This window comes from Microcaecilia unicolor, chromosome 1 (assembly GCF_901765095.1).
Source record: "Microcaecilia unicolor chromosome 1, aMicUni1.1, whole genome shotgun sequence".
Taxonomy (NCBI): Eukaryota; Metazoa; Chordata; class Amphibia; order Gymnophiona; family Siphonopidae; genus Microcaecilia; species Microcaecilia unicolor.
Genome location: NC_044031.1, coordinates 240,313,758 through 240,335,182, shown reverse-complemented (window position 1 = coordinate 240,335,182; position 21,425 = coordinate 240,313,758). Strand labels below are relative to the sequence as shown.

The 21,425-nt window shown below is 44.3% G+C and overlaps 1 protein-coding gene across 1 annotated transcript in view; it reads right to left on the bottom strand.

Annotated features, from left to right (window-relative positions):
- Window positions 1–21,425, bottom strand: part of EXOC3 (exocyst complex component 3) — a 71,612-nt gene that overhangs the window by 23,765 nt on the left and 26,422 nt on the right. Inside the window, exons 5-7 of the mRNA XM_030205017.1 lie at window positions 14,418–14,543; window positions 10,331–10,431; window positions 8,005–8,115 (exon numbers count right to left, since the gene is read on the bottom strand). Coding sequence (XP_030060877.1) covers window positions 8,005–8,115; window positions 10,331–10,431; window positions 14,418–14,543 — 338 coding nt within the window. The remainder of the gene's footprint in view (window positions 1–8,004; window positions 8,116–10,330; window positions 10,432–14,417; window positions 14,544–21,425) is intronic.

Genomic DNA, 21,425 nt, shown 5'->3' with positions numbered 1-21,425 from the left:
AAAGCAATGACTGGTAGTGTACAGGTAGCAATTTTGTCGTTTGTATTTGTATAGCCACCTAGATCCTTGTGTCTTGCCTCAGTTAATTTATTAGACATCTTTTCACTTGGTCCGTATGGAGGAATACAGAAGCTCCATTTTTTCCATCGCTGGGCCAAAACTCTGCAATGGCTAAGATCAGTAAAGAAATTGGATATTTTTAAAGAATTCTTCAAAAACTTTTATTTCAGCAAGCTTTTGATGTCTAAGAAGCTGTTAGCGGAGGTACTAGTTTAAAGCTATATAGTCTGTCTTTTTCAAGTAATATAATGTGCATTGGTTTTGTATTGAATCATCCTGTATGAGATTTTAATGTTTATTTTTATGTATATTTTTACTGTACATCTAGAATCATAGACTGAGTGGATTATGTTTTGAATAAATAATTTGATAGCAAGATGTATGCATTGATCAGAGATTTTTTCAGATCTTACTAGAATAATGTGGTTACAATGCTTGTCCAATCAAGTATGTATAAATAGAAGGGATAGGCAGCCAGAAAATGTGTTTTATTCATTTTCATTTGGCCATTTTTTCATCATGGGAGCAAAGTCATTGAGTGTGTTCTATTTTGAAAGAGAGTGTACTCTGTGCAAATAGGGCTTTACCAACACCCTTTTAAAAATCTATTTCAATACATTTGGGACTAGTTTTCAAAAATCAAGGTCTTCTGAAATGTGTTTGCTCACCTTTGCAGGAAATTTCAGCATGTGAAGGATACACACAGCCAAACCAGTTGCTCTTCAGTAGACTACAGAGTACAGCTGAGTAAGAACAACTCCCACTGAGGAGGAGGGAGGTGGACAGTATGGTATGTTGTCCTCCACTAATCAGAAAGAACAATTACATGTATAAGGGGGACCTTATTTCCCTTACTAGATACATGCCTCACCACTGGGAAGAATATAGCATTACAACAGGAGAGCTTAAATAATTTTCTAAGGCATTCCAACAAGGATGACTGTATACAGTAGAGTTCAACCAGTAGTCAGAGTGTGCCCAAGTAAATTCTAGTCAGTTCTTGAGAGTCCGAGGAAGGAGCAGGTGTGTGTGTTGTCTTTGTAGGTTGGGGGAGGTTGCAATCTGTTAAGCCTGGTCCCAGTTTTTGGGTTTCAGCTCCTTTTGCAGTAGAAGCAGACTACCCAAAAGAGACGTTCAGGGGTGTTTCTGACCCTTGCTCTGTGTTTAAAGATATATTAACAAAGGTGTCAGAGGAGAGGAGGAAGAAGTTGTAAAAGATCTGCCTGTACCAGAAATGGTTTTCAAGGGTGACGATGCGGAGGAATTGAAAGAAACATCAGTGAACCTGGAAGATGTATTGAGCCAAATAGACAAATTAAACAGTAGTAAATCACCTGGACCGGATGGCATACATCCAAGGGTACTCAAAGAACTCAAGCATGAAATTGCTGATCTGCTGTTAGAAATATGTAACCTGTCGTTAAAATCGTCTGTAGTACCTGAAGATTAGAGGGTGGCCAATGTGACGCCGATTTTTAAAAAGGGTTCTAGAAGTGATCAGGGAAATTATAGACTGGTGAGCCTGACGCCGCTGCCGGGCAAAATAGTGGAAACTATTATATAAAGAATAGAATTATAGAACACGTAGACAAACATGGTTTAATGGGACAGAGTCAGCATGGGTTCAGTTGAGGAAAGTCTTGCCTCACCAACTTACTTCATTTCTTTGAAGGCGAGAATAAATATATAGATAAAGGTGAGCCAGTTGATGTAGTGTATTTAAATTTTCAGAAAGCCTTTGATAAAGTTCCTCATGAAAGACTCCTGAGAAAAATAAAGAGTCATGGATAGGAGGCAAGGTTCTGGTGTGGATTAGAAATTGGCAATTGGACAGAAAACAAGGGTAGGGTTAAATGGTCATTTCTCTCAATAAAGGACAGTGAACAGTGGAGTGCCGCAGGGATCTGTACTGGGACCGGTACTATTTAACATATTTATAAATGATATGGAAATCGGAACAAGTGAGGTGATCAAATTTGCAGATGATACAACATTATTCAAGGTTGTTAAAACACGTGCGGACTATGAAATATTGCAGGAAGACCTTAGGAAATTGAAAGACTGGACGTCCAAATGGCATATGAAATTTAATGTGGACAAATGCAAGGTGATGCACATTGGAAAGAATAATCTGAATCACAGTTACCTGATGCTAGGGTCCACTTTGGGGGTCAGCACTGAAGAAAAAGATCTGGGTGTCGATGTAGATAATATGCTGAAATCTTCTGCTCAGTGTGAGGCAGCCAAAAAAGCAAACAGGATGCTAGGAATTATTAGGAAAGGAATGGTGAATAAGATAAAAAAATACTATAATGCCTTTGTATCGCTACATGGTGTGTCTGCACCTTGAGTATTGCATTCAGTTCTGGTCGCAGTATCTCAAAAAAGATATAGTGGAATTAGAAAAGGTTCAAAGAAGAGCAACTAAAATGATAAAGGGGATGGAACTCCTCTCATATGAGGAAAGGCTAAAGAGGATAGGGCTCTTCAGCTTGGAAAAGAGACGGATGAGGGGAGATATGATTGAGGTCTACAAAATCCTGAGTGGTGTAGAACGAGTAGAAGTAAATTGATTTTTTACTCATTCCAAAAGTACAAAGACTAGGGGACACTCGAGGAAGTTACATGGAAATACTTTTAAAACAAATAGGAAGAAATATTTTTTCACTCAATGAATAGTTAATCTCTGGAACTCTTTCTCGGAGGAGGTGGGAACAGCGGTTAGCGTATCTGTGTTTAAAAAAGGTTTGGATAAATTCCTGGAAGAAAAGTCCATAGCCCACTATTGAGGCCAACAAGGGAAGCAACTGCTTGTCCTGGGATTTCTAGTATAGAGTGTTGCCACGATTTGGGTTTCTGTCAGGTACTTGTGACCTGGCTTGGCCACTGTTTGGAAAACAGGATACAGGTCTAGATGGACCATTGGTCTGACCCAGTATGGCTACTCTTATGTTCTAAATTACTATATTTTTTTCCTTGTGCATGTGAGACGAGTATAGCCCCAAGGTGGTAGAGGGTGGAGCTGAGCTCTTAGGACAATACTGCAGGAGCTAGAAGCAACAAGTTGTTGTGGGACCTTTTAAGTGCTAGAACTACTGAGAAATACAAAGACTTTCAAGTGATGATTGTTCTTGTAGTTTAAGACCCTTATCACAAGTTTGGCTGTTGGGACTTCAAGGGAAGAGGTTTTTTTAAAAAAAATATTTTATTTATTAATTTTAAACAACATTCAAGCATAATACTTGTACAGAAAGGCTGCCTGGTTTCATTATACAATATATAAAATCAAAGTTTTACATTTAGAAAAAAAACATAAGGAAATATTTTCACCAGCTAATCCTCAAGTCCACAATTTGAGATTCAAGATGTTACATATATGGATATTTATTTCAAATAACTAAAAAAAAAACCAAAACAGGAATTTGCAGAGTCTGATTCCCTAAAAGGTTCCAGTATTATTTACACTGAACTATTCTCACCCCTCCTAATAAGCTCCTTAGGTGTTAAAAAGGCAGTGAGTTGTGGTGGATCAAAAAAAAAACCACACACTTATTTGCTTGGTATTTAACAACAAACTTACAAGGATATCTTAGAAAAATGTCGCCTCTAAATGAAGAACTCTAGGTTTCATCATAAGAAATTGTTAGCTATGCTTCCGAGTATCTTTAGTTACATCAGGAAAAACTCTAATTTTCAATCCAAGAAAACTTTTCTCTCTATTCTGAAAGAATAGTCTCATTAACCAATTTTTATCTGGTGTTAATGCCACAGTTGCAAGTAAAGTCGATGGTATTCCCGTCTATCAGAAGCTTCTAGAATCTCTGAGAGATCAAGTTCTTGAATCTGACTCTTTCATTTTTGTTGACAAATAGTATATTTGTGAAAACGGGGGAATAGCCTCCTTGGCTACTCCCAGTATATCTCTTATATATTTCCTTAACATATCCCTTGGAGAAGTCGTAAATTGTTTAGGGAAATTCAAGAAACGAAGATTGTTTTCTTACAGCATTTTCCAAGGATTCAGTTTTTCTTCTAAGGCATATCAGATCTCTAGTCATAGATTCTTGAAGTAATTGTGTCTTTTTAACATCATTTTCATATTCCTTATTTTTATTTACTATTATATCCACTTTAGATTCAATATCTTTTGTCTTTTGCTCTAATGCTGATAAGTCTTGAGTCACTTTTTTAAACTGTGGTGACATTACTTTTCCCAGCTCTACAATCAATGTCCATAAACTATCCAGTGTTACTTCACTTGGTTTATCCAGTAATACAGGAAAAGAAGTCGTTGTTACCTCTATATTAGTAGAAGAAAGTCCATATTCCTCCCTCAAGGCTGGAGTCTCTTTCGGTGTTTTGAGAGTAGATAAAACTACTCTTTCAGCCTGGGTGTTTAAGTCTCCCTCGGTCCGGGTTTCTCCAGTTAATTGCACCTCCAAACACTCTGCCCCCGTACCACTTGTGGGATGCGGGGGGTACTACAACCCGATGGTTGAGGGGGAGGAGTTCTTACATCAGGGCTGAGCGAAAACTCGAGCCCTGGGAACGCTACGGGGTCTCCATTCACCCCAGAACGGTCCAGCAGGCTATTCCCCGGCGTTTCTGGAGCCGGGTTCCTCTGAAGAAAAGTTTGTAGAGTAAGCTGGTTGGAGGGAAAGTTTTGCCGTTGAGGAGCTGTGGAGGGCCGGCCCCTTCTTTTCGGCATCGCTATGAAAAAGCAGAACTTCAGAGCAACTGCAGGTACGTCTGACTCATACAGCGGCCATCTTGAATCTCCCAGGAAGAGGTTTTATAGAAACACAGAAACATGATGGCAGATAAGGGCCAAAAGGTTCTTAAGCCTATGTTTTATGACTGACTGCTTACCAATTTTGTAGCCGCCTTCTGGACACACCTTCTGCTGCCTGACCACCTAGCAAAAAGGCTCGGCTTGCTCCGAATGGAGGGCATCAACCAAGGTAGACAGCTGCCTCACCGAGTTCTGCAAGTGAATGCTCGTGAAGAGCTGGTAAGACTGGATAAGGGCAGCGAGCATAGCGGCCTGATACGTCTTCCTCCCAAAAGAGTCCAAGGTTCTAGCTTCTCTGCCTGGGGGCGCCGAGGCATAGTCCCTAGTACACTTGGCTCTTTTGAGGGCAGAGTCCACCACCATGGAATTGTGTGGTAACTGAGACCTCATCAACCCAGGTTCACCGTGGATCCGATACTGGGAATCAATCTTCAGGATCACTTCCTTGAGTACCTAATGCAAAGGAGCCGTCACAACTTCCTTAGGTGGAGAGGGATAATCCAGGACCTCGAGCATCTCAGCCCTGGGCTCATCCTCCACCTCCATAGGGAATGGAATGGCCGTAGCCATTTCCCGGACAAACGATTTAAACAAGAGAGTCTCAGGAAAAAAGACAGTCTCCTTTCAGGTGGAGGGGAAGGTTCAGAGGGAATCCCAAAAGACTCATTGGTGGGAAAGTATCTAGGATCTTCCTCTGACTCCCACAAACGCTCCTCTTCAATATCGGAAAGTACTTCCCTAAGGGAACTCCGAGATGGAGCCTGCCTTGACACCGAGGATCGACGTCCTCGATGGCGCTGTCGAGAGGCCCACGCCCACATGGACTGCGGTGAAGCTTCCTCCACCGACGTCAAAGGGGAGTCGACCTGGGTGGCAGCCGACACCGACAGGAACCTCACTGCAGGTGAAGGGCCAGGCCAGACGCCGCTGCAGCAGGCGGCACGGAAGGCGCTAGCACCCCCGACGCCGAAGCAGACTGGTGCAGCAGTCCTTCCAGAAGCTCTGGAAGCAGGGCCCAGATGCGCTCGTCGAGAGCTGCCACCGGAGAAGGCTGCGGGGCCAGTGGAGCAACCGGTGGCAGAATCTGCTGAAGTTCAGGAGCAGGTACCATGCTGCTAAGAGGCCGACGCATCGGCACCTCCTGTATGGAAGGGGAGTGGTCCTCCCAGCACCATGTGTCGAAGGAGAACGGTGACAGTGCTTCTTCACTTTTGCTTGATGCCCGTCACTGAGGCTCCTCGGTGCCGACGACGACGACTCCTCACGTCTCCTCGGGGTAGGGTCCGATGATGGTTAGTCCCAGGGGGGCCTGCATAGCAGGAGGCCTCGAAATAGGTGGAGACCCACTCAACACCTCACTACTCCTAGCGCGACTTGGCCTCTCAGCAGCCATTATCTCTGCTCCTGACGTTGATGCTTCCCTCGAAGTCAACACCGCTGATCTTGGTACCGATGCCGACTGACCGGACCAAGCCCCAAAATGCTTGGGCTTCTCAAGCTGCTTGGGTTTGCTTCTTCATACGAAGACACAGAGCACAAGTAGCTGGGCTGTGGTCAGGCCCAAGGCACTGGAAACACCAGGAATGGGTATCGGTTCCTGAGATGGTCCGGTTGCAAAAAAGCACAAAAACAGGGAGAAACCCGGCCACGTTGAAAAAGAAAAAAAACTTAAAAATGGGGAAAAAGAAAAAAAACTGAGGATTTAAAGAAGGAACTTTTTGTTTTTTTGAAAAATAAAGTAAAAGATGCGAAAAAAAAAAAAACAACGCTACACAGAGAAGACTCTTTCCTGGGCCAGAACACGGAGCACAAGAGGAACCTGCCGCACCTCATCACGGAAAAAGAGAAACTGAGGTGCATACTCATGCAACGGAAAGTCAGTCTGTGCATGAACGGTACGCGCTACACGCCAGAAGGTTCTAGCAAAGTTTTTGTTTTTTTTGCTCTGGCAAAATGCCGGTTTCTGGGCCGACGCACACCAACTTGTGAGTATATTACAGCCTGCTTGTCCTCGGTGAATGCACAAATACTTAAGTATTGCACTGAGACAGACTGAAGGTTCATCAAGTCCAATATCTAGTTTCTAGCAGTGGCCAATCCAAGTCACAAATACCCAGCACAATCCTGTAAGAGCAAAAGATTTCATGCTATCTATCCCAGGAATATGCCATGGATATTCCCCAACTCCAACTTAATAAACTTTTGTGGCAGGGATGCAGGAATTCAGGCTTTGAGAACTGGAAACAGGCAAGGTTTTCAGGATATCCATAATGAATTTTAATGAGACAGATTTGCATTCAATGGAGTTATTATCCATGCAGATCTAACATCATGCATATTAATAAGGGACATCCTGAAAACCTGGCTTGTGGCACTCGATGCCTGAATTTCTGTATCCCTGGTTATGGACTCTTCTTCCAGGAGCTTGTCCAAATTTAAAAAAAAAAATCCTACTATGCTAATGACTTCTATCACATTAGCAGGCAACAAATTCCACAGCTTAATTATTGTTGAGTGAAGAAATACTTTCTGATTTGTTTTAAATGTACTGCTTAATAACTTTAATAGGCGCCCCCCAGTCCTTCTACTTTTGGAAAGAGTAAATAAGTGATTCATGTCTACCCATTCCACTCAACTCATTATTTTACAGACCTCATCATATATTTGAATGAATTTACTCCTTGAATTATGCCAGGTACTTGTAAACCTGTAATGGAGACAGGATGCTGACCAGGTATGGCACCTTATGTTCTTAATTTGAGGGAAATCTTCAAAAGCTGTACTCTGTAAAACCAATGGCAATTGGCAAACCCATCTGTATTAACTTACAAGAGGGCCAATAGTTTCTAAAATATCTCAGAATCCTCCTTACAGAGTCAGGCACCTGAACTAGCATGCTCATTAATTTTCTTTTTATGAAGTAAAAAAAATATCACCCTGGTTGTCACTGGATGGCCAAGGAAACAAACTGTGGATATCCTGAAAACCGGATCAGCTGGGGAACATCCAGGACAGATTTTGGAAACAACTGATCTATGGAGTTTGCAGAAATGCTGCTAGTTTATTTACCTCTATACGTGTGGCCCTGATCCTCTAGGTTTTTGCTGGCAGAGGCCTTGTTTGGTGTTTGCTCCTATAAGTGAAACACTTACTTGAATGTCTGGCAATTGTTGATGATTGCAATCATGTACTGGACATAGCAGGCTGGATGTTGACGATTCCTCAAATGTTCTTCTTTATAGGACTGTGCTTCTTCTTTGTATCTGAAATAACACCATATTTTGATAGTGTGGCATTTATGGGGCTTTATTCGTAAGAAACATCTAGAAGTGGTATGGTCCCATACCAGACAGAGCTACAGGCTCCTGACCAGAGTGTCTAATGCACTGGGATATGTCTCAGCCTCCTGCAGAAACTAAGGGGCAGAGCTGAAAAGAAGAATGAGAAAATCAACTCGTCTCCCTTTTAATATTGCTATTCCTGAACCAGCAAAATCAGCCCATTCAAAAGGGGCAGGCTATATAGTGTTATTTTGGCACAGTCTCTCTCCCTTTCACACACAAATATCTAAGGATTTGTTCTCTATTTTAATAGGCTCTCCTATCTGTGCCAGTCTAGTAACCGTAGTAGTAAGGCTGGAAGAAGTATGTATCTGATCCTAAAGACAATTGTGGCAAAAAAGGGTTTTGTGTGCTTTAAGACCTGTACTTTCACCAATGAGAACTACCTTCCTTCATAGATCCCTGAATTGCATTGCCAGTGCTATCCTGACTTGCAGTGGCGATCCTAGCCTGCATGACACCCGGGGTGGATCGCCGATGCGCCCCCCCCCCCCGGCGAAATGATCCCCCCCGGGTGCATGCCGCTGGGGGGGGGGGGCCGCGGCGCGCGCCTGTCAGCTGAGTTCGCTAACTTCGCTGCAGCTCCCTCTGCCCCGGCCAGAACAGGAAGTAACCTGTTCCGGGGGAGAGGGAGCTGCAGCAAAGTTAGCGAACTCAGCTGACAGGCGCGCGCCACGGCACCCCCCAGCGGCGTGCACCCGGGGCGGACCGCCCCCACCCCTTGGTACACCACTGCTGACTTGTCACCTTCTGTAGCTATTTGAAGTCCCTGGATATTTTCCTTCATGACTGAAGATGTTAACCTGATTCAGGCTCTGTGAAGCCAGACAGGACCTGGGCTGGCAGTCATCCCCAGAGATTGAAAGAGTGTAAGGAAGGGGAATCAATGGCAAAGATTAAGATAACTTGGAAGCCATCCGCTAGAGATCTTCTTTGGTTCCTTCTCTAAGGTCTGCAGCAGCTGCTTTAGGGCCCAATTACTGTTTTCTCATTTCATATTTACAGGGGGACAAAAACTTACTAAAGGCCTTTAATCTGTAATTGCTCCCCTTTCAGTCCATTCACCCTTATCCCCTCAACCTACCCTAGCAGTCTCCCTTGTTCTCCTGACTACCAATCTTCCTCTCTCAACCTCCCACCCTCATCCCCACCTGTCATCATCCCCTTCCATTGGTTTCCTCCTTTCTCAATTCCATGCCTCACCCTATGCTTTGACAGCTTTCCTCCCTAAATAGTTACCCACTTCCCTAAACCAACTTTCCCCATCTCTCAACCCTCTCTCCCAGTCCACCACCTCCTAGCTGGTCTGAATCAGCTTCTCCTTCTCTCACTTTGCTGGCTCTTATTACTAATTTTTATATGCTTCTTATAAGTTAACGAAAACTACTGAAGCAGTGTCCAAATAAAGTAAGCCCACGTCCCTGCCTCAATTGATCTCCTTCCTCCTAAAAAAACATTAAAAATTCCCACCCTCCCTGTCATATCCACTCAATGAATAGTTAAGCTCTGGAACTCTTTGCTGGTGGTAACAGAAGATAGCGTATCTGGGTTTAAAAAAGGTTTGGACAAATTCCTGGAGGAAAAGTCCATAGTCTGCTATTGAGACAGACATGGGAAGCAAGTAATATGGAGTATGTAGTATGGGATTTGTAGTATGGAGTGTTGCCATGATTTGGGTTTCTGCCAGTGACCTGGCTTGGCCACTGTAAAACAGGATACTGGGCTAGAGGGATCATTGGTCTGACCCAGTATGGCTACTCTTACATACTTAGGAGTAATGAAAAAGCAACAACAAAGCTTTATTATTAGCTGCCAGCTTTAAAAGCTGTATTTATATAAAGATATAACTATATATAGAAATATTTTAGGAGTAATGATACAATCCTGTGATAAATATGAATAATATTTTTTTGAAAAAATGAGATAGAAAACCATGCAATTTTAAATAAATATTTATTTATTTGGATATGCCATTGTCATATGTATAAAGACTAGGATAAGTACAATCCAGACCATGATTCATATGCAATATATAATGCACGTGAGGTAGAATGCTTAACTGAAGTAAAGAACTGAGTTTAGCTTCCAAAAATAAAATGCTCACAAAATATCCTAGCAAATCAGTCTTATCACTCACCTGATCAAAAATGAACTCATTTGTTGGAGACAAAGCAGCAGAACCTTCACTTTCAGATCTTCACTTATTTGTGTAGCTACCTGAAGATTCTGCTCAAACATCTAAAAATACATTATGAACAGTTTGGTTACAAATACAGGCCCACCACAAGAGTAGAGACACGAGCAAAATTAACTTCTACCAAATGCATTCAGAGGCAAGCTCTCAAAGCTCAAGTTAGAAACAGGTCAGGAGTGTGTCAGCTTCTCCCCAACTTTAAAGGTAGTATTTTAGAGGCAACAAGAAGGGAAAATTAGATCTTACCTGTTAATTTCCTTTCCTTTAGTCCCTCTAGACCAGTCCATACTGATGGAGTTATGCACAGCAGATGGAGAATTCCTGACTTCTGAGTAACCTATAACTATCCCGTGCAGTCTCCATAGAGTCACTATTTCATTAGCCAAGCTGAAAACAAAGGACTTTCCCTCTCTTCCTCTGAATGCTCCACCTACATGCGACTCTACTAGCCATACATGTACTGAGATGGCTGAGATGGCTTCCTAGAGCACTTCTGCCTGAAGAAAAGACGGCTGAGGGGAGATATGATAGAGGTCTATAAAATAACGAGTAGAGTGGAACGGGTAGACATGAATCGTTTGTTTACACTTTCCAAAAATACTAGGATTAGGGGGCATGCAATGAAGCTACAAAGTAATACATTTAAAACGAATTGGAGAAAATATTTCTTCACTCAACATGTAATTAAACTCTGGAATTCGTTGCTAGAGAATGAAGTAAAAGCAGGTAGTTTAGCGTGGTTTAAAAAAAAGGTTTGGATGGCTTCCTAAAGGAAAAGTCCATAGACTATTATTAAAGTAGACTTGAGAAAAATCCAATGCTTACTTCTAGAAAAAGCAGCATAAAGTGTATTGTACTGTTTTGGGATCTTGCTAGGTACTCGTGACCTGGATTGGACACTGTTGGAAACAGTATGCTGGGCTAGAATGACCTTCAGTGTGTCCCAGTATGGCAATACTTGTGTACTTATCTTATGTACCTATGAATGGTCTTAAAGATTTGACTTTTTGGAAAAAAAAAAACCAAACACGAAGGATACTGCACTAACTTCTCGCAACTCCATCTGCACCAAACTACCCCCCATAGGTGTCAATCACCCTTCTTCCTTCCCTCTTCCCTTCGATGTTCTATACTTTGTATGACTCACCCCAGCAGTGGCCAAGGGGGAAACACAGCAGGCCAGAGACTGACCATGGTTGCACTAGGGCATCAATGTCCTTTAACCTCAACTCTCTCCTGCAACTGAAAAACCTGTTCTGGGATCGGATAGAGAAGGGGTGGGCAACCTCGGGCCTTGAGGGCCGCAACCCAGTCAAGTTTTCAGGATTTCTCCAATGAATATGCATGAGATCTACCTGCTTACAATAGAGGCAGTGCATGCAAATAGATCTCATGCATACTCAATGGGGAAATCCTGAAAACCCAAGTGGGTTGCAAGCCCTCAAGGACCAAAGTTGCCGACTCTTGAGATACAGTCTAACCATGGATCATGCCACTCTAAAGGGCACATCCAGAGAATTCCACTTCATTTGAACAACATCTCTGATTTTCTGATTTCAACAGCAGATCAATGTCCTTAGGATCCTCCTCGAAATTCAGGACAGAAGACACCTGTGAAATAAGGTCTTGCAGCTCCTCCCAATGAAAAATGAGAATGAAAGACGAATCGTCTCCTGGGGGCAATTCCTCTATCCAGAGTGTCTCCCTCAAAACCCTCTCTGCTCCTGGATCTCCCTCCATAAATCATTCCTCTTCTGACGGGGGGGGGGGGGGGGGGAACCCCCCTCCAAGAAGTTTTCGTCTTCTCGATTCAGCTTCTGTTGCTTAGAAGCAGAGGGTCTTCCCCGGGGAGGCTCAGGCTCCAGAATCGATCGAACACCAGCCTTCTTTAAACAGAATGCGTCATACTATAAACTATGTGGAAAAACTGACCCCAGAGGTATCCCCTGCTCACATTCCTATCCCTGACCTGAAGAAAAGGACCTGCAGCAACTGGTTTGAAGCCTAAGGAAGTTTCAAGATGGCAGTAGTTCCTGTTGGAGAAGTAGCCGCCACGTCCTGCACGCATTGCACACGTGATGTCCCCCTCTCCACAGGTCTCCTGCAACCGCCCAGTCACTTCAGTGCCCTTCACAATAACACAAAATTTACATCACCCAGAGGTATCTACACTCCGTCACTGGCATGCTGCAGTGGCAGAGCCTATTACCACTTATTGGGAGCCTGGCACTGGAGTGTTTCCAGCCGGTCAGAGCAAGAGGACTCTCCTCCCTACTGTTACCCCAGGTGCTACTCCCACAGCACCAGAGAAGGGCCAGGACGCACCGAGATAGCTCGTAGTAGACCCAACTGCAAGGAATCAACCCTGAGGTTGAGGTTTCTTTGTTTTACTTTTAATTCACTGAACTGCAGAAGCTAGTTCTGAAAGGCACTCGAGGCTCCCCTCCTGCAAAGAAGGGAACAGAGGTACATCGTGGCCCTCTGACCCCTAGAAGAGAGGGGAGGAGGCAAAGCAGGATGGACAGGAGAGGGGAGGGACCTAGCCACCTGGGTGTAACACTCCTGGAGCAACAGAAACTCCCTTGGGTCTCAGCCCCTAACTGGCAACAGGCAGTTTTTAAGCACTCCAACAGAGAATGAATATAATTCCCTTTCATCCCACAGGCCTACAAGACTAACTCAGACTGCATAGGCTTACTATGTCCACAATCTGATGGAAACTGAGAAATACTGACTCTCTGGAGACCGCACAGGAGAGTTTATAGGTTACTCAAAAGTCAGGAATTCTGTCTCCTTGCTGGTCTCAATGGAGAGCATAACCCATCATTCTGGGCTGGTCTGGAGGGATAAGGAAGGGTGAGTTTACCTCCTACAAGGAGTCTTTTTTCCTCAGTATGTAAACTCAGGGCTCGATGCACAAAAGTCTCCGTTAAAAGCTGCATGCATTCAGATCCTCAGTAGAACTTACTGATTTGGAAATAGCGAGCGATGCTCAAAGGAAGTCGCATGCAAATGAGCTGCATGTTAATTTCTGCTAGCAGCTCGGTAGGGAAAGCACCTAGCACATGTGCAGAACAGCCTCTCTGTAAGTGTCCCTGTTCTGAGTATGTGCTACAGCTGGTGTACTTCTTCCTTTCCCCTGCAGTACTTGCTAGTTCCACTGTCCCCCTGTCTCCTTTCCCTTGCAGTGCTCTGGTGCTGGCTCCGCCTTCCTCCTGCAGCTTACATGCCTTCCTCTCTGCTTTCACTGGGGAATCTCCTCCTTGCTGAAAGCCCACACAGCTGATATCGTAGGGGCTTTCCCCAGCTGACACGCTGTCTGCTTGTTTCTCTGCCCCCCCAGCTGACATCACAGGGGCTTTCCCCAGCTGATTGGCTGTCAGCTTGTTTCTCTACCCCTAAGCTCTTCTCTGCTCTGACACTGCTATTGAAAATAGTCTCCTTACTGAAAGCCCCCCCCCCCCCCCAAAAGCTGTCTCTTTGCCCCTCTAAGCTCGTCGACACTGCTTGCTACTGAAAAAGAAAATCTCCTTGCTGAAAGCCACCCCCCCCCCAGCTGTTTCTCTGCCCCTCTAAAGCTGTTCTTCTCCAACAAGTTTTGCTATTGAAAAACGCAGACTGCTTCTCCTAAAAGTCACCCTTACACAGCAGCTCCAGACCTGACGGAAAATTTTGCACATTAAAGGTAAGTGCTCCTTTCTGTGCATTGCTCAGAATGCTCATTTTAATACTAACAAGCTCTGTGTAATATATTTGCATAGGATTATCGTTAGATGCTACCCTGAATGGGAAAAAGCACTCAAAACTCCTTTGTGCATTAGACGCTGAGTAACATGATCAGAAGACTGGCTAAAACCAGTTTAACTCTGATTTTGCTAACATGGTAAGCTTTGAACATCGACCTCTCAGTTCTCAGCCAGCCAAGCCTAGTCAGCTACAGTACTGTTGAATTTCAAGTAATTAAGGTCAGCTCTCATTGCTGTCACTGAAAAACTCAAATCTCAAGAGCCAAGGAGAAAATATGCTGTACCTGGAAAACGATGGCTGGAAGGGTGGTCTGATAGTACCCATCCTGGTCTGCTTCTGGCTCAGAATTTTTTTCCCAGTCTTTCCTATCAGTTTCCAGTGCTTTTCGCAACCAACCAATGATGTTGGACTATAGTGAAATAAGAACAGAAAGAACAAGAGAAGTTAAAATTCAAGAATACTTAGAATTTAAGTAAGAAGTTAATGCAAACTGTATATCAGGTAATTGATCTCTCAAACTGTTCCACACAGAACAGATAATTTGAAGCCATTGTTAAGTTAGGTCCTTATGTTAACCAAGACTAAGATGCAGATTTAGCTGAACTTCCAGAATACTAAAGCACTCATTTTCAAATGAGAAGAGCATTTCAAAAGTGACACAAAGCACCAGATGAATGTTTTTCTTGCCAAAACAATCTTCATTTTCAAAAAGGCAGAATTGGGACATTTTTCACTGAATTCATCCAAATAGCAAGGGGTGTGTTTTGGGTGGTACTTGGATGGGCTTACAATCTGGACATTTTAACAGTACGTTTTTATCTAAACCTGTCTCAGTCCCAACTTGGTCAGAAAAAGGTGTCCCAACTGACCAGCAGAAGAAACAAGGAATGCCCCCCCTTAATTCCGCAGAGGTCACCCCCTTCCACCCTTCAAAGATATGACAGTAGATACTAGGCTCTATCTCCACGCATTATGGCTATTCCTAAGAAAGCAGACAACAAGTGGATGGAATCGCCTAGTGGTCAGTGCAGTGGACAATGAACAACAGGACCCAGGTTCAATTCCAGCTTTAACTCTTTAATTTCAGTAGAAATATTTGAGCCCTTCTGGAAAACAGAAATACCTCCAGTACCTAAATATGAAGTGGTGGAACTTTTGGTACAGTAGGTTTTCTCTGTTCCTGGAAGACTCACCATACAATATGAAGGGGGTTTAGGCAACATCTGTACCTGGATCCCTTTATGTGAGGTACACTTCACTGATGGGATGCTTGTGTGGCCAGCTCACTAGAAATGCTACCAGAGAAACATCCCTGTAGCTTGTTTTTCTATATTTTTCTCTGGGACTTAATTTTTCCCCCCGAAAATGGAACTTACAGATGGACATGTGCATGAAAACATCTAGCTCAATGCCATAATCAAATCAGAAATGTAGACTCTGATTTGGTTATAGCTGGGAGCTAGAGTTTTGAGACATTTTCAGCAAAACGTCTCAATTAGGATGTCATATTAAAAATGCCCCCTCTAAGTTTTAGATATTACTGAAGAAAGAGTCAATCAAAGCTGTTGAGAAATTTTTCAAAAACATTTGCAAGATGCTAGCATTTTATATGCTTCAAAAAAAAAAAAAAGGGGGGGGGGGAAGAGGGGACACCCATGTCACCCCTTCTTTTGCTACAGCGATAAAGCCTCTGGCTGCAAAGATCAGGGCCTCAGCTCACAAAGCCAATTGTGATATGGGGTGAAGAACATAAAATGTTATTATATGCAGATGATTTCAAAGTACTTCCGATGGTGCAGTGTTCTCATTATGTAGAAACATTTTTTGGTCAGGGCGTTATCTTGCGTTTCCAGGGAAAGGGAGCAGTCAATTTGAATGCCTAGGAGTTTCATGGTGGGAGAGAGATTAAAGGTCACTGGGTTAAAGGTAATTGACTTACTGATTTGGTCTGGTTTTGTGCTGAAGCATAAAAATCTGGGGGGGGGGGGGGATTTGGTACTGATTTAGCGTGTGGGCATGCATTCATTTTTCTAGTAGGTTGATGCATTGTTGAACCCTAGCGGCATCTATTTTGAGGATTGATTGTATGGGGATTAATACTGAGATATAGTGGAAGAAGTCATTTTTATCTAACAGTGAGCTTAAGGATCGGAGGAAAACATTAAATAGTATTGGAGATAGAGGGGAACCTTGGGGGACACCGCATCTGTTGCTCCAGTTTAGAAATGTCTGAATTTACTTTGACCCTGTATGATCTGCTTTCCACGAAGCTGTTGAACCATTTAAAAACATTACCTGTGATTCCCATTTCTTCAAGGTTGCATAGTAGGAGAGTATGGTCTACTAGGTTGAATGATGAGGACAGGTCAAATTGGAAAAGCAGTGCACTTTTTCCTTAACAGTAGTTGGACATGGTCTAGCATAGAGCTCAGAACTGTTTCTGTGCTAAAAGCGCATGGAATCCTGATTGAGATGGTGAACGAATATCATGAAAGTCCAAGAAGTGAGTCAGTTGTAGGGTTACCATCCCCTCCATTTGTTTAGTGAAGAATGGAATGGAGGCTACTGGTCTGTAGTCAGTAACCAGCTGTCTAGGTTGGTTGGGTTCTTTTGGTATTGGTGTAATGATGATTTCAGCCAGGCTTTGGGCAAATAGTGTGGAATGTTGGTGGGGTGGGGGTTAGGGCAGATGTCTAGTACGCAGTTGGAGGGAGCATACTTTAAGAATAGTTTGGTAAATGCAGACCACTGTGTGTTATCAAATTCTTTCCAGGTTCTGTTTGCAGGGGTGCCTTATTTTGGGAAGCAGGGACGCTAGTGAGTCAGAGTCTTTGTAGGTGGTAGGGGGGAGACCAGTTCTAAGCTTATTCACTGCCTTCAAAATGTGTAGCTAGTTGGTTTACTGAGGGAAGTTTCTCTTTCGCATGCTCTTCCGGTTTGGAGGATGGAGTGAGTTGATGATGGAGAACATTTGTTTCATATTGCATCCCCCTTTTGGATCAGCTTCGAGTAGTATATTTTTCTGGCTAGAGTTGTAGGTTTTTTTTGTTTTTTTTAATAGATGTGGACTGCTGCTCGCCAGTTGTTCCTGGATTGATTGGATTTTTCTTTAGTCCATTTGTGTTCAAGTTTTCTGCATTCATGTTTTAGTTTCAGAAGGTCTGGAGAGAACCATTTATCACTCTTCCTCCCTTAGAGCGGAGGAGTGCTATCTCATCCAGGATCTCAAGGCCGATTTTTAGCCAGTTGATTTCTAAATTGTCTTCAGGCAGTTTTACTAGCACAGCATCCCAGAAGTTGCTGGGTTCTAGTCTCTCTCTGGATGTAACGTGTTGCTGTTGTAAGTTGGAGTTTTTCTTGAAGTGGTTCCACTTGATTGTGAAAGAGCTAGTGGGCAGACCATAGTGATTTTTCCCAGCATACATCTGATAGGGTGATAGTCAGGTTCATGTTTCCAATATCACTGAAGCTGACCAGATCTAGCTGGTGACCCTTATTGTGTGGTGTGGGGGAAGGTATTAAATAGCTTAGAGAGGACAGGAAAGTAAAGAGATCAGACCTGTTGGTGTCTGACAGGTTTTGTAAATGGACATTAATGTAACCCGATATTAGATTGCAGGAGTCTTTTAGTAGTGGTATTTTTGTTGCCTACTGATCTAATGTTGCGGTAGTAACAGGGAATGGTAATAGCAGAGGAGTTGTAGATTTTTTGACATTGTATCTATAGCAGGGATTGGCCTTGGTCTTTTGATCTTAGGCTAGGTTTGTTTTTGTATCTTTTAGAGTGTTTGTGGTTGGAGGTGATTTGTATAATTTCAATAGGGCGAGGTAGGGCTTGCGTGCAAGCGATCTTATTTGTAGGAGTTGGATTCCTACTGGGTAGATAGGGGTGAGTTGGAAGATGGATGTAGTTGTATACTAGATTGAAAGATTGTGTAAGGGGCCACTGTCCACATCTTGTGAGGATTAGGAACAGATAGAGCCAAGGGCTTGGCGCCATGATTGTTGTGTGTTGTATCAGGGTTCACTGCTTTTGTGGAAAAGTCTTGTGGTGCTAATATGAGTTAGCTTGAGCCTGGGAGGATTCAAGCCTTTTTTTTTTTTTTTTTTTTTTTTGCCTAAATCACTAGAGAGATGGCCTGTGGGAACCAGCTTCTTCTGTCTTGTGGAAGAACACCATAAAAATGTGTTTAATACTGTTAACCGCCACTATTTATAATGGGGACATTGAATGTTATATATAGATGCATCTTCGGAATGATGATGGCTAAGGGGGGGCTGAAGTAGAAGAGCTGGAGCTGAATAGCCTTTATGTTTAGCTTGTTGGGGAGTCCCTTTGTAAGAGAAGGCTAAGTCGTTTTTTTACCTTCTTGTTTAAAATCAAGAAAGAATTAATCCCAGTATACATAGAGGGAGGAAAGGAGTTGGAAATCCTAGGGCAGCATGAGCAGAACCAACATCCTTTGTGCCGAGTGGGCCTCTCCTGCAGTGCATGCTCTCCGTTCTCGCATGAAGTGATTCCAGCAAGCTGTTTCTATGGTGATCTCGCACCAGGTCTGCCAAGGCTTAGCTGATCTCCCCTGGGGGGGGCCTGCAGAGATGCAGCGTTCCGTCAGCTGTCCTGTAGTCGACCACGTCACGTTCCTATCAGAGGCTCGTGCCAAGGGGTAGCATCGAGCAGCAATGAACCTCACCCTCTCTGCTACCATTACCGGCTCAGGGGCTGACGCTGACCTGGTCTGGTGGGTCAGGCATGCCGTGTCATTGGACCTCTCCCAAACAGTCTCACCGAGCCCCGAATTGAGCCCTGAGATCGGTACCGGTCATCAGTGCCGGGAAAATGAGCTGCACTGTTACTACTGCTACTACTTAACATTTCTAGAGCGCTACTAGGGTTATGCAACGCTGTACAGTTTAACAAAGAAGGACAGTCCCTGCTCGAAGCAGCTTACAATCTAAAGGACGAAATGTCAAGTTGGGGCAGTTTAGATTTCCTGAATAGAGGTGTAGTGGTTAGGTGCCGAAGGCGACATTGAAGAGGTGGGCTTTGAGCAAGGATTTGAAGATGGACAGGGAGGGGGCCTGGCGTATGGGCTCAGGGAGTTTATTCCAAGCATGGGGTGAGGCGAGGCAGAAAGGGCAGAGCCTGGAGTTGGCGGTGGTGGAGAAGGGTACTGAGAGGAGGGATTTCTCTTGAAAGTGGAGGTTACAGGTAGGAACGTAAGGGGATATGAGGGTAGAGAGGTAAGGAGGGGCTGCAGATCGAGTGCATTTGTAGGTTAGTAGGAGAAGCTTGAACAGTATGCGGTACCTGATCAGAAGCCAGTGAAGTGACTTGAGGAGAGGGGTGTTACTGGCAGATCAGCGAGGGGTCTGGGTCCAGAGCGGCGATCAGCGTCCCAGCTCCGCTTCCCTGAGACTTCCCATATGGAGGTGCTGCTTTTGGCCATCAGCAGCTGCGCCCTCTACTCGTCGCCTCCTGTCTTGTTGTCTGTGTGCGGGGGTGATACCACACCATCTCCAGTAGATCAGGGGGATCTGGTCAGGAGCGGCAGCACCACCGGCTCTTCTTTGCTCCCAAGACCTTCAGCAAAGAGACATATCTGCTGATGGCCGCATGCACTGGCGTCCTCGTGCCCTCCAGACTCAGCTCGTGAGTTGACCTGGGCCACTGCCTCTCCACCGGGTCTCCAGTTGCCTTGCCCTCTGGTCTGTCTCCTGCTGATTTCCGTTCCATTGGTTACCCTCGATCAGGGCTCCCATCTGCGGCTGGGATGATCCAGGCCTGCCAGGATCACGCTTCGGAGCTGCCTATGTAGCCATCTTGTTCTCGATCTGCCGAAGCCAGTAAGGTGTGATCAGAATCATGGTCTCAAAGCTCCACAAGACTGATCTGGAGATCTGTTTCCTGGGCAGACCAAGCACCTTGAGTGTAAAGCCCATCTACATAAGCTCTCCACGCCAGGTGAGATACATCAATCATCAGCACTTTTTATAACTGAGGAATTTGGAATGGAAGTCCCAGAGTCAAATTGGATCGAATGGTCCACTGCAAAAGGGAGCGTGCGAGCACTAGGGACACTCAGATGACATCCTCCAGATCCCCCATGGCTTGGTACCACTGAGAAGCTAGGGTCGGCAGTTCTCATGTGAAGATGTGTCATGGGCATCATAAACTGTAGATGCCATGTGGCCCAATAACCTCAACATCTGCCAAGCCATGATCTACTGAGAAGTTTGAACCAGAGAAGCCAGTGCGACTAGAGTCCTAGGAGTAAGGCTCGAACCTTCTGCTTATTGATCAGGGTTCCAATTAATTTCAACTGGTGGACAGGGTGCAGATGGGACTTGGGGTAGTTTATAATGAAACCTAGTAGCTCGAGCATCCAAAATGTTTTCCAAATGCACACCCGAGCACGTCGCTCGACATGCTCTTCACCAGCCAATCGTCTAGATAAGGGAACACAAGGACTCCCAGTCTGCGTAGCGATGCTGCGACTACCACTAGTCATTTGGTAAAAACACAGAGCTGACATGAGACCACAAGGAAACAAGCAATATTGGAAGTGCTGTGTTCTCAGCCAAAATGGCATTGTCTTCCTGTGAGCTGGAAGTATCGGGATGTGCATGTAAGCATCCTTCAAGTCCAGAGAGCATAGCCAATTGTTTTTCTGAATTATGGGGAGAAGGGTGCCCAGGGACACCATTCTGACCAGGAATTTGTTCATGGCCCTGAGGTCTAGGATGGGATGCATTCCCCATGTCCTCCTTTGCACAAGGACGTACATGGAATAGAAGCCCCATCCTTCCTCCCCCTGGTGGAATGGGCTTGACTGCATGGGCTTTCAGAAGGGCTCAGAGTTCCTCTGCAAGTACTTGCTCTTGTTGACAGCTGACATGATGAGCTCTCAGTAGACAATTTGGTGGTCTTTGTTGCCAATGCAGGGTATAACCAAGAAGGACTATTTGGAGAACCCACCAGTCAGAGGTTACAAGGGGCCACCTTTCATGGAAAAATTTCAACCTCCCCCCCGATTGGCAAGTCATCCGGTACGATCACTGTTACTTCAGTTATGATCTGCTGGAGCCAGTCAAAAGCTGTTTTTATGAATGGTAAGCTGGCCATGAACTCCTCGCTATGGCGAGGACAGATGGACAACTACCCACTGGATTTTTCAGAAGGCTGTTAGCTGCGTCACTGAAAATCCGGACCTCATTTATCTGACTCTCTCTTAGTGTAAGGACATCTATACACTTAATAGTCTTCATTCTTGTTACCCAGTTCATTTAA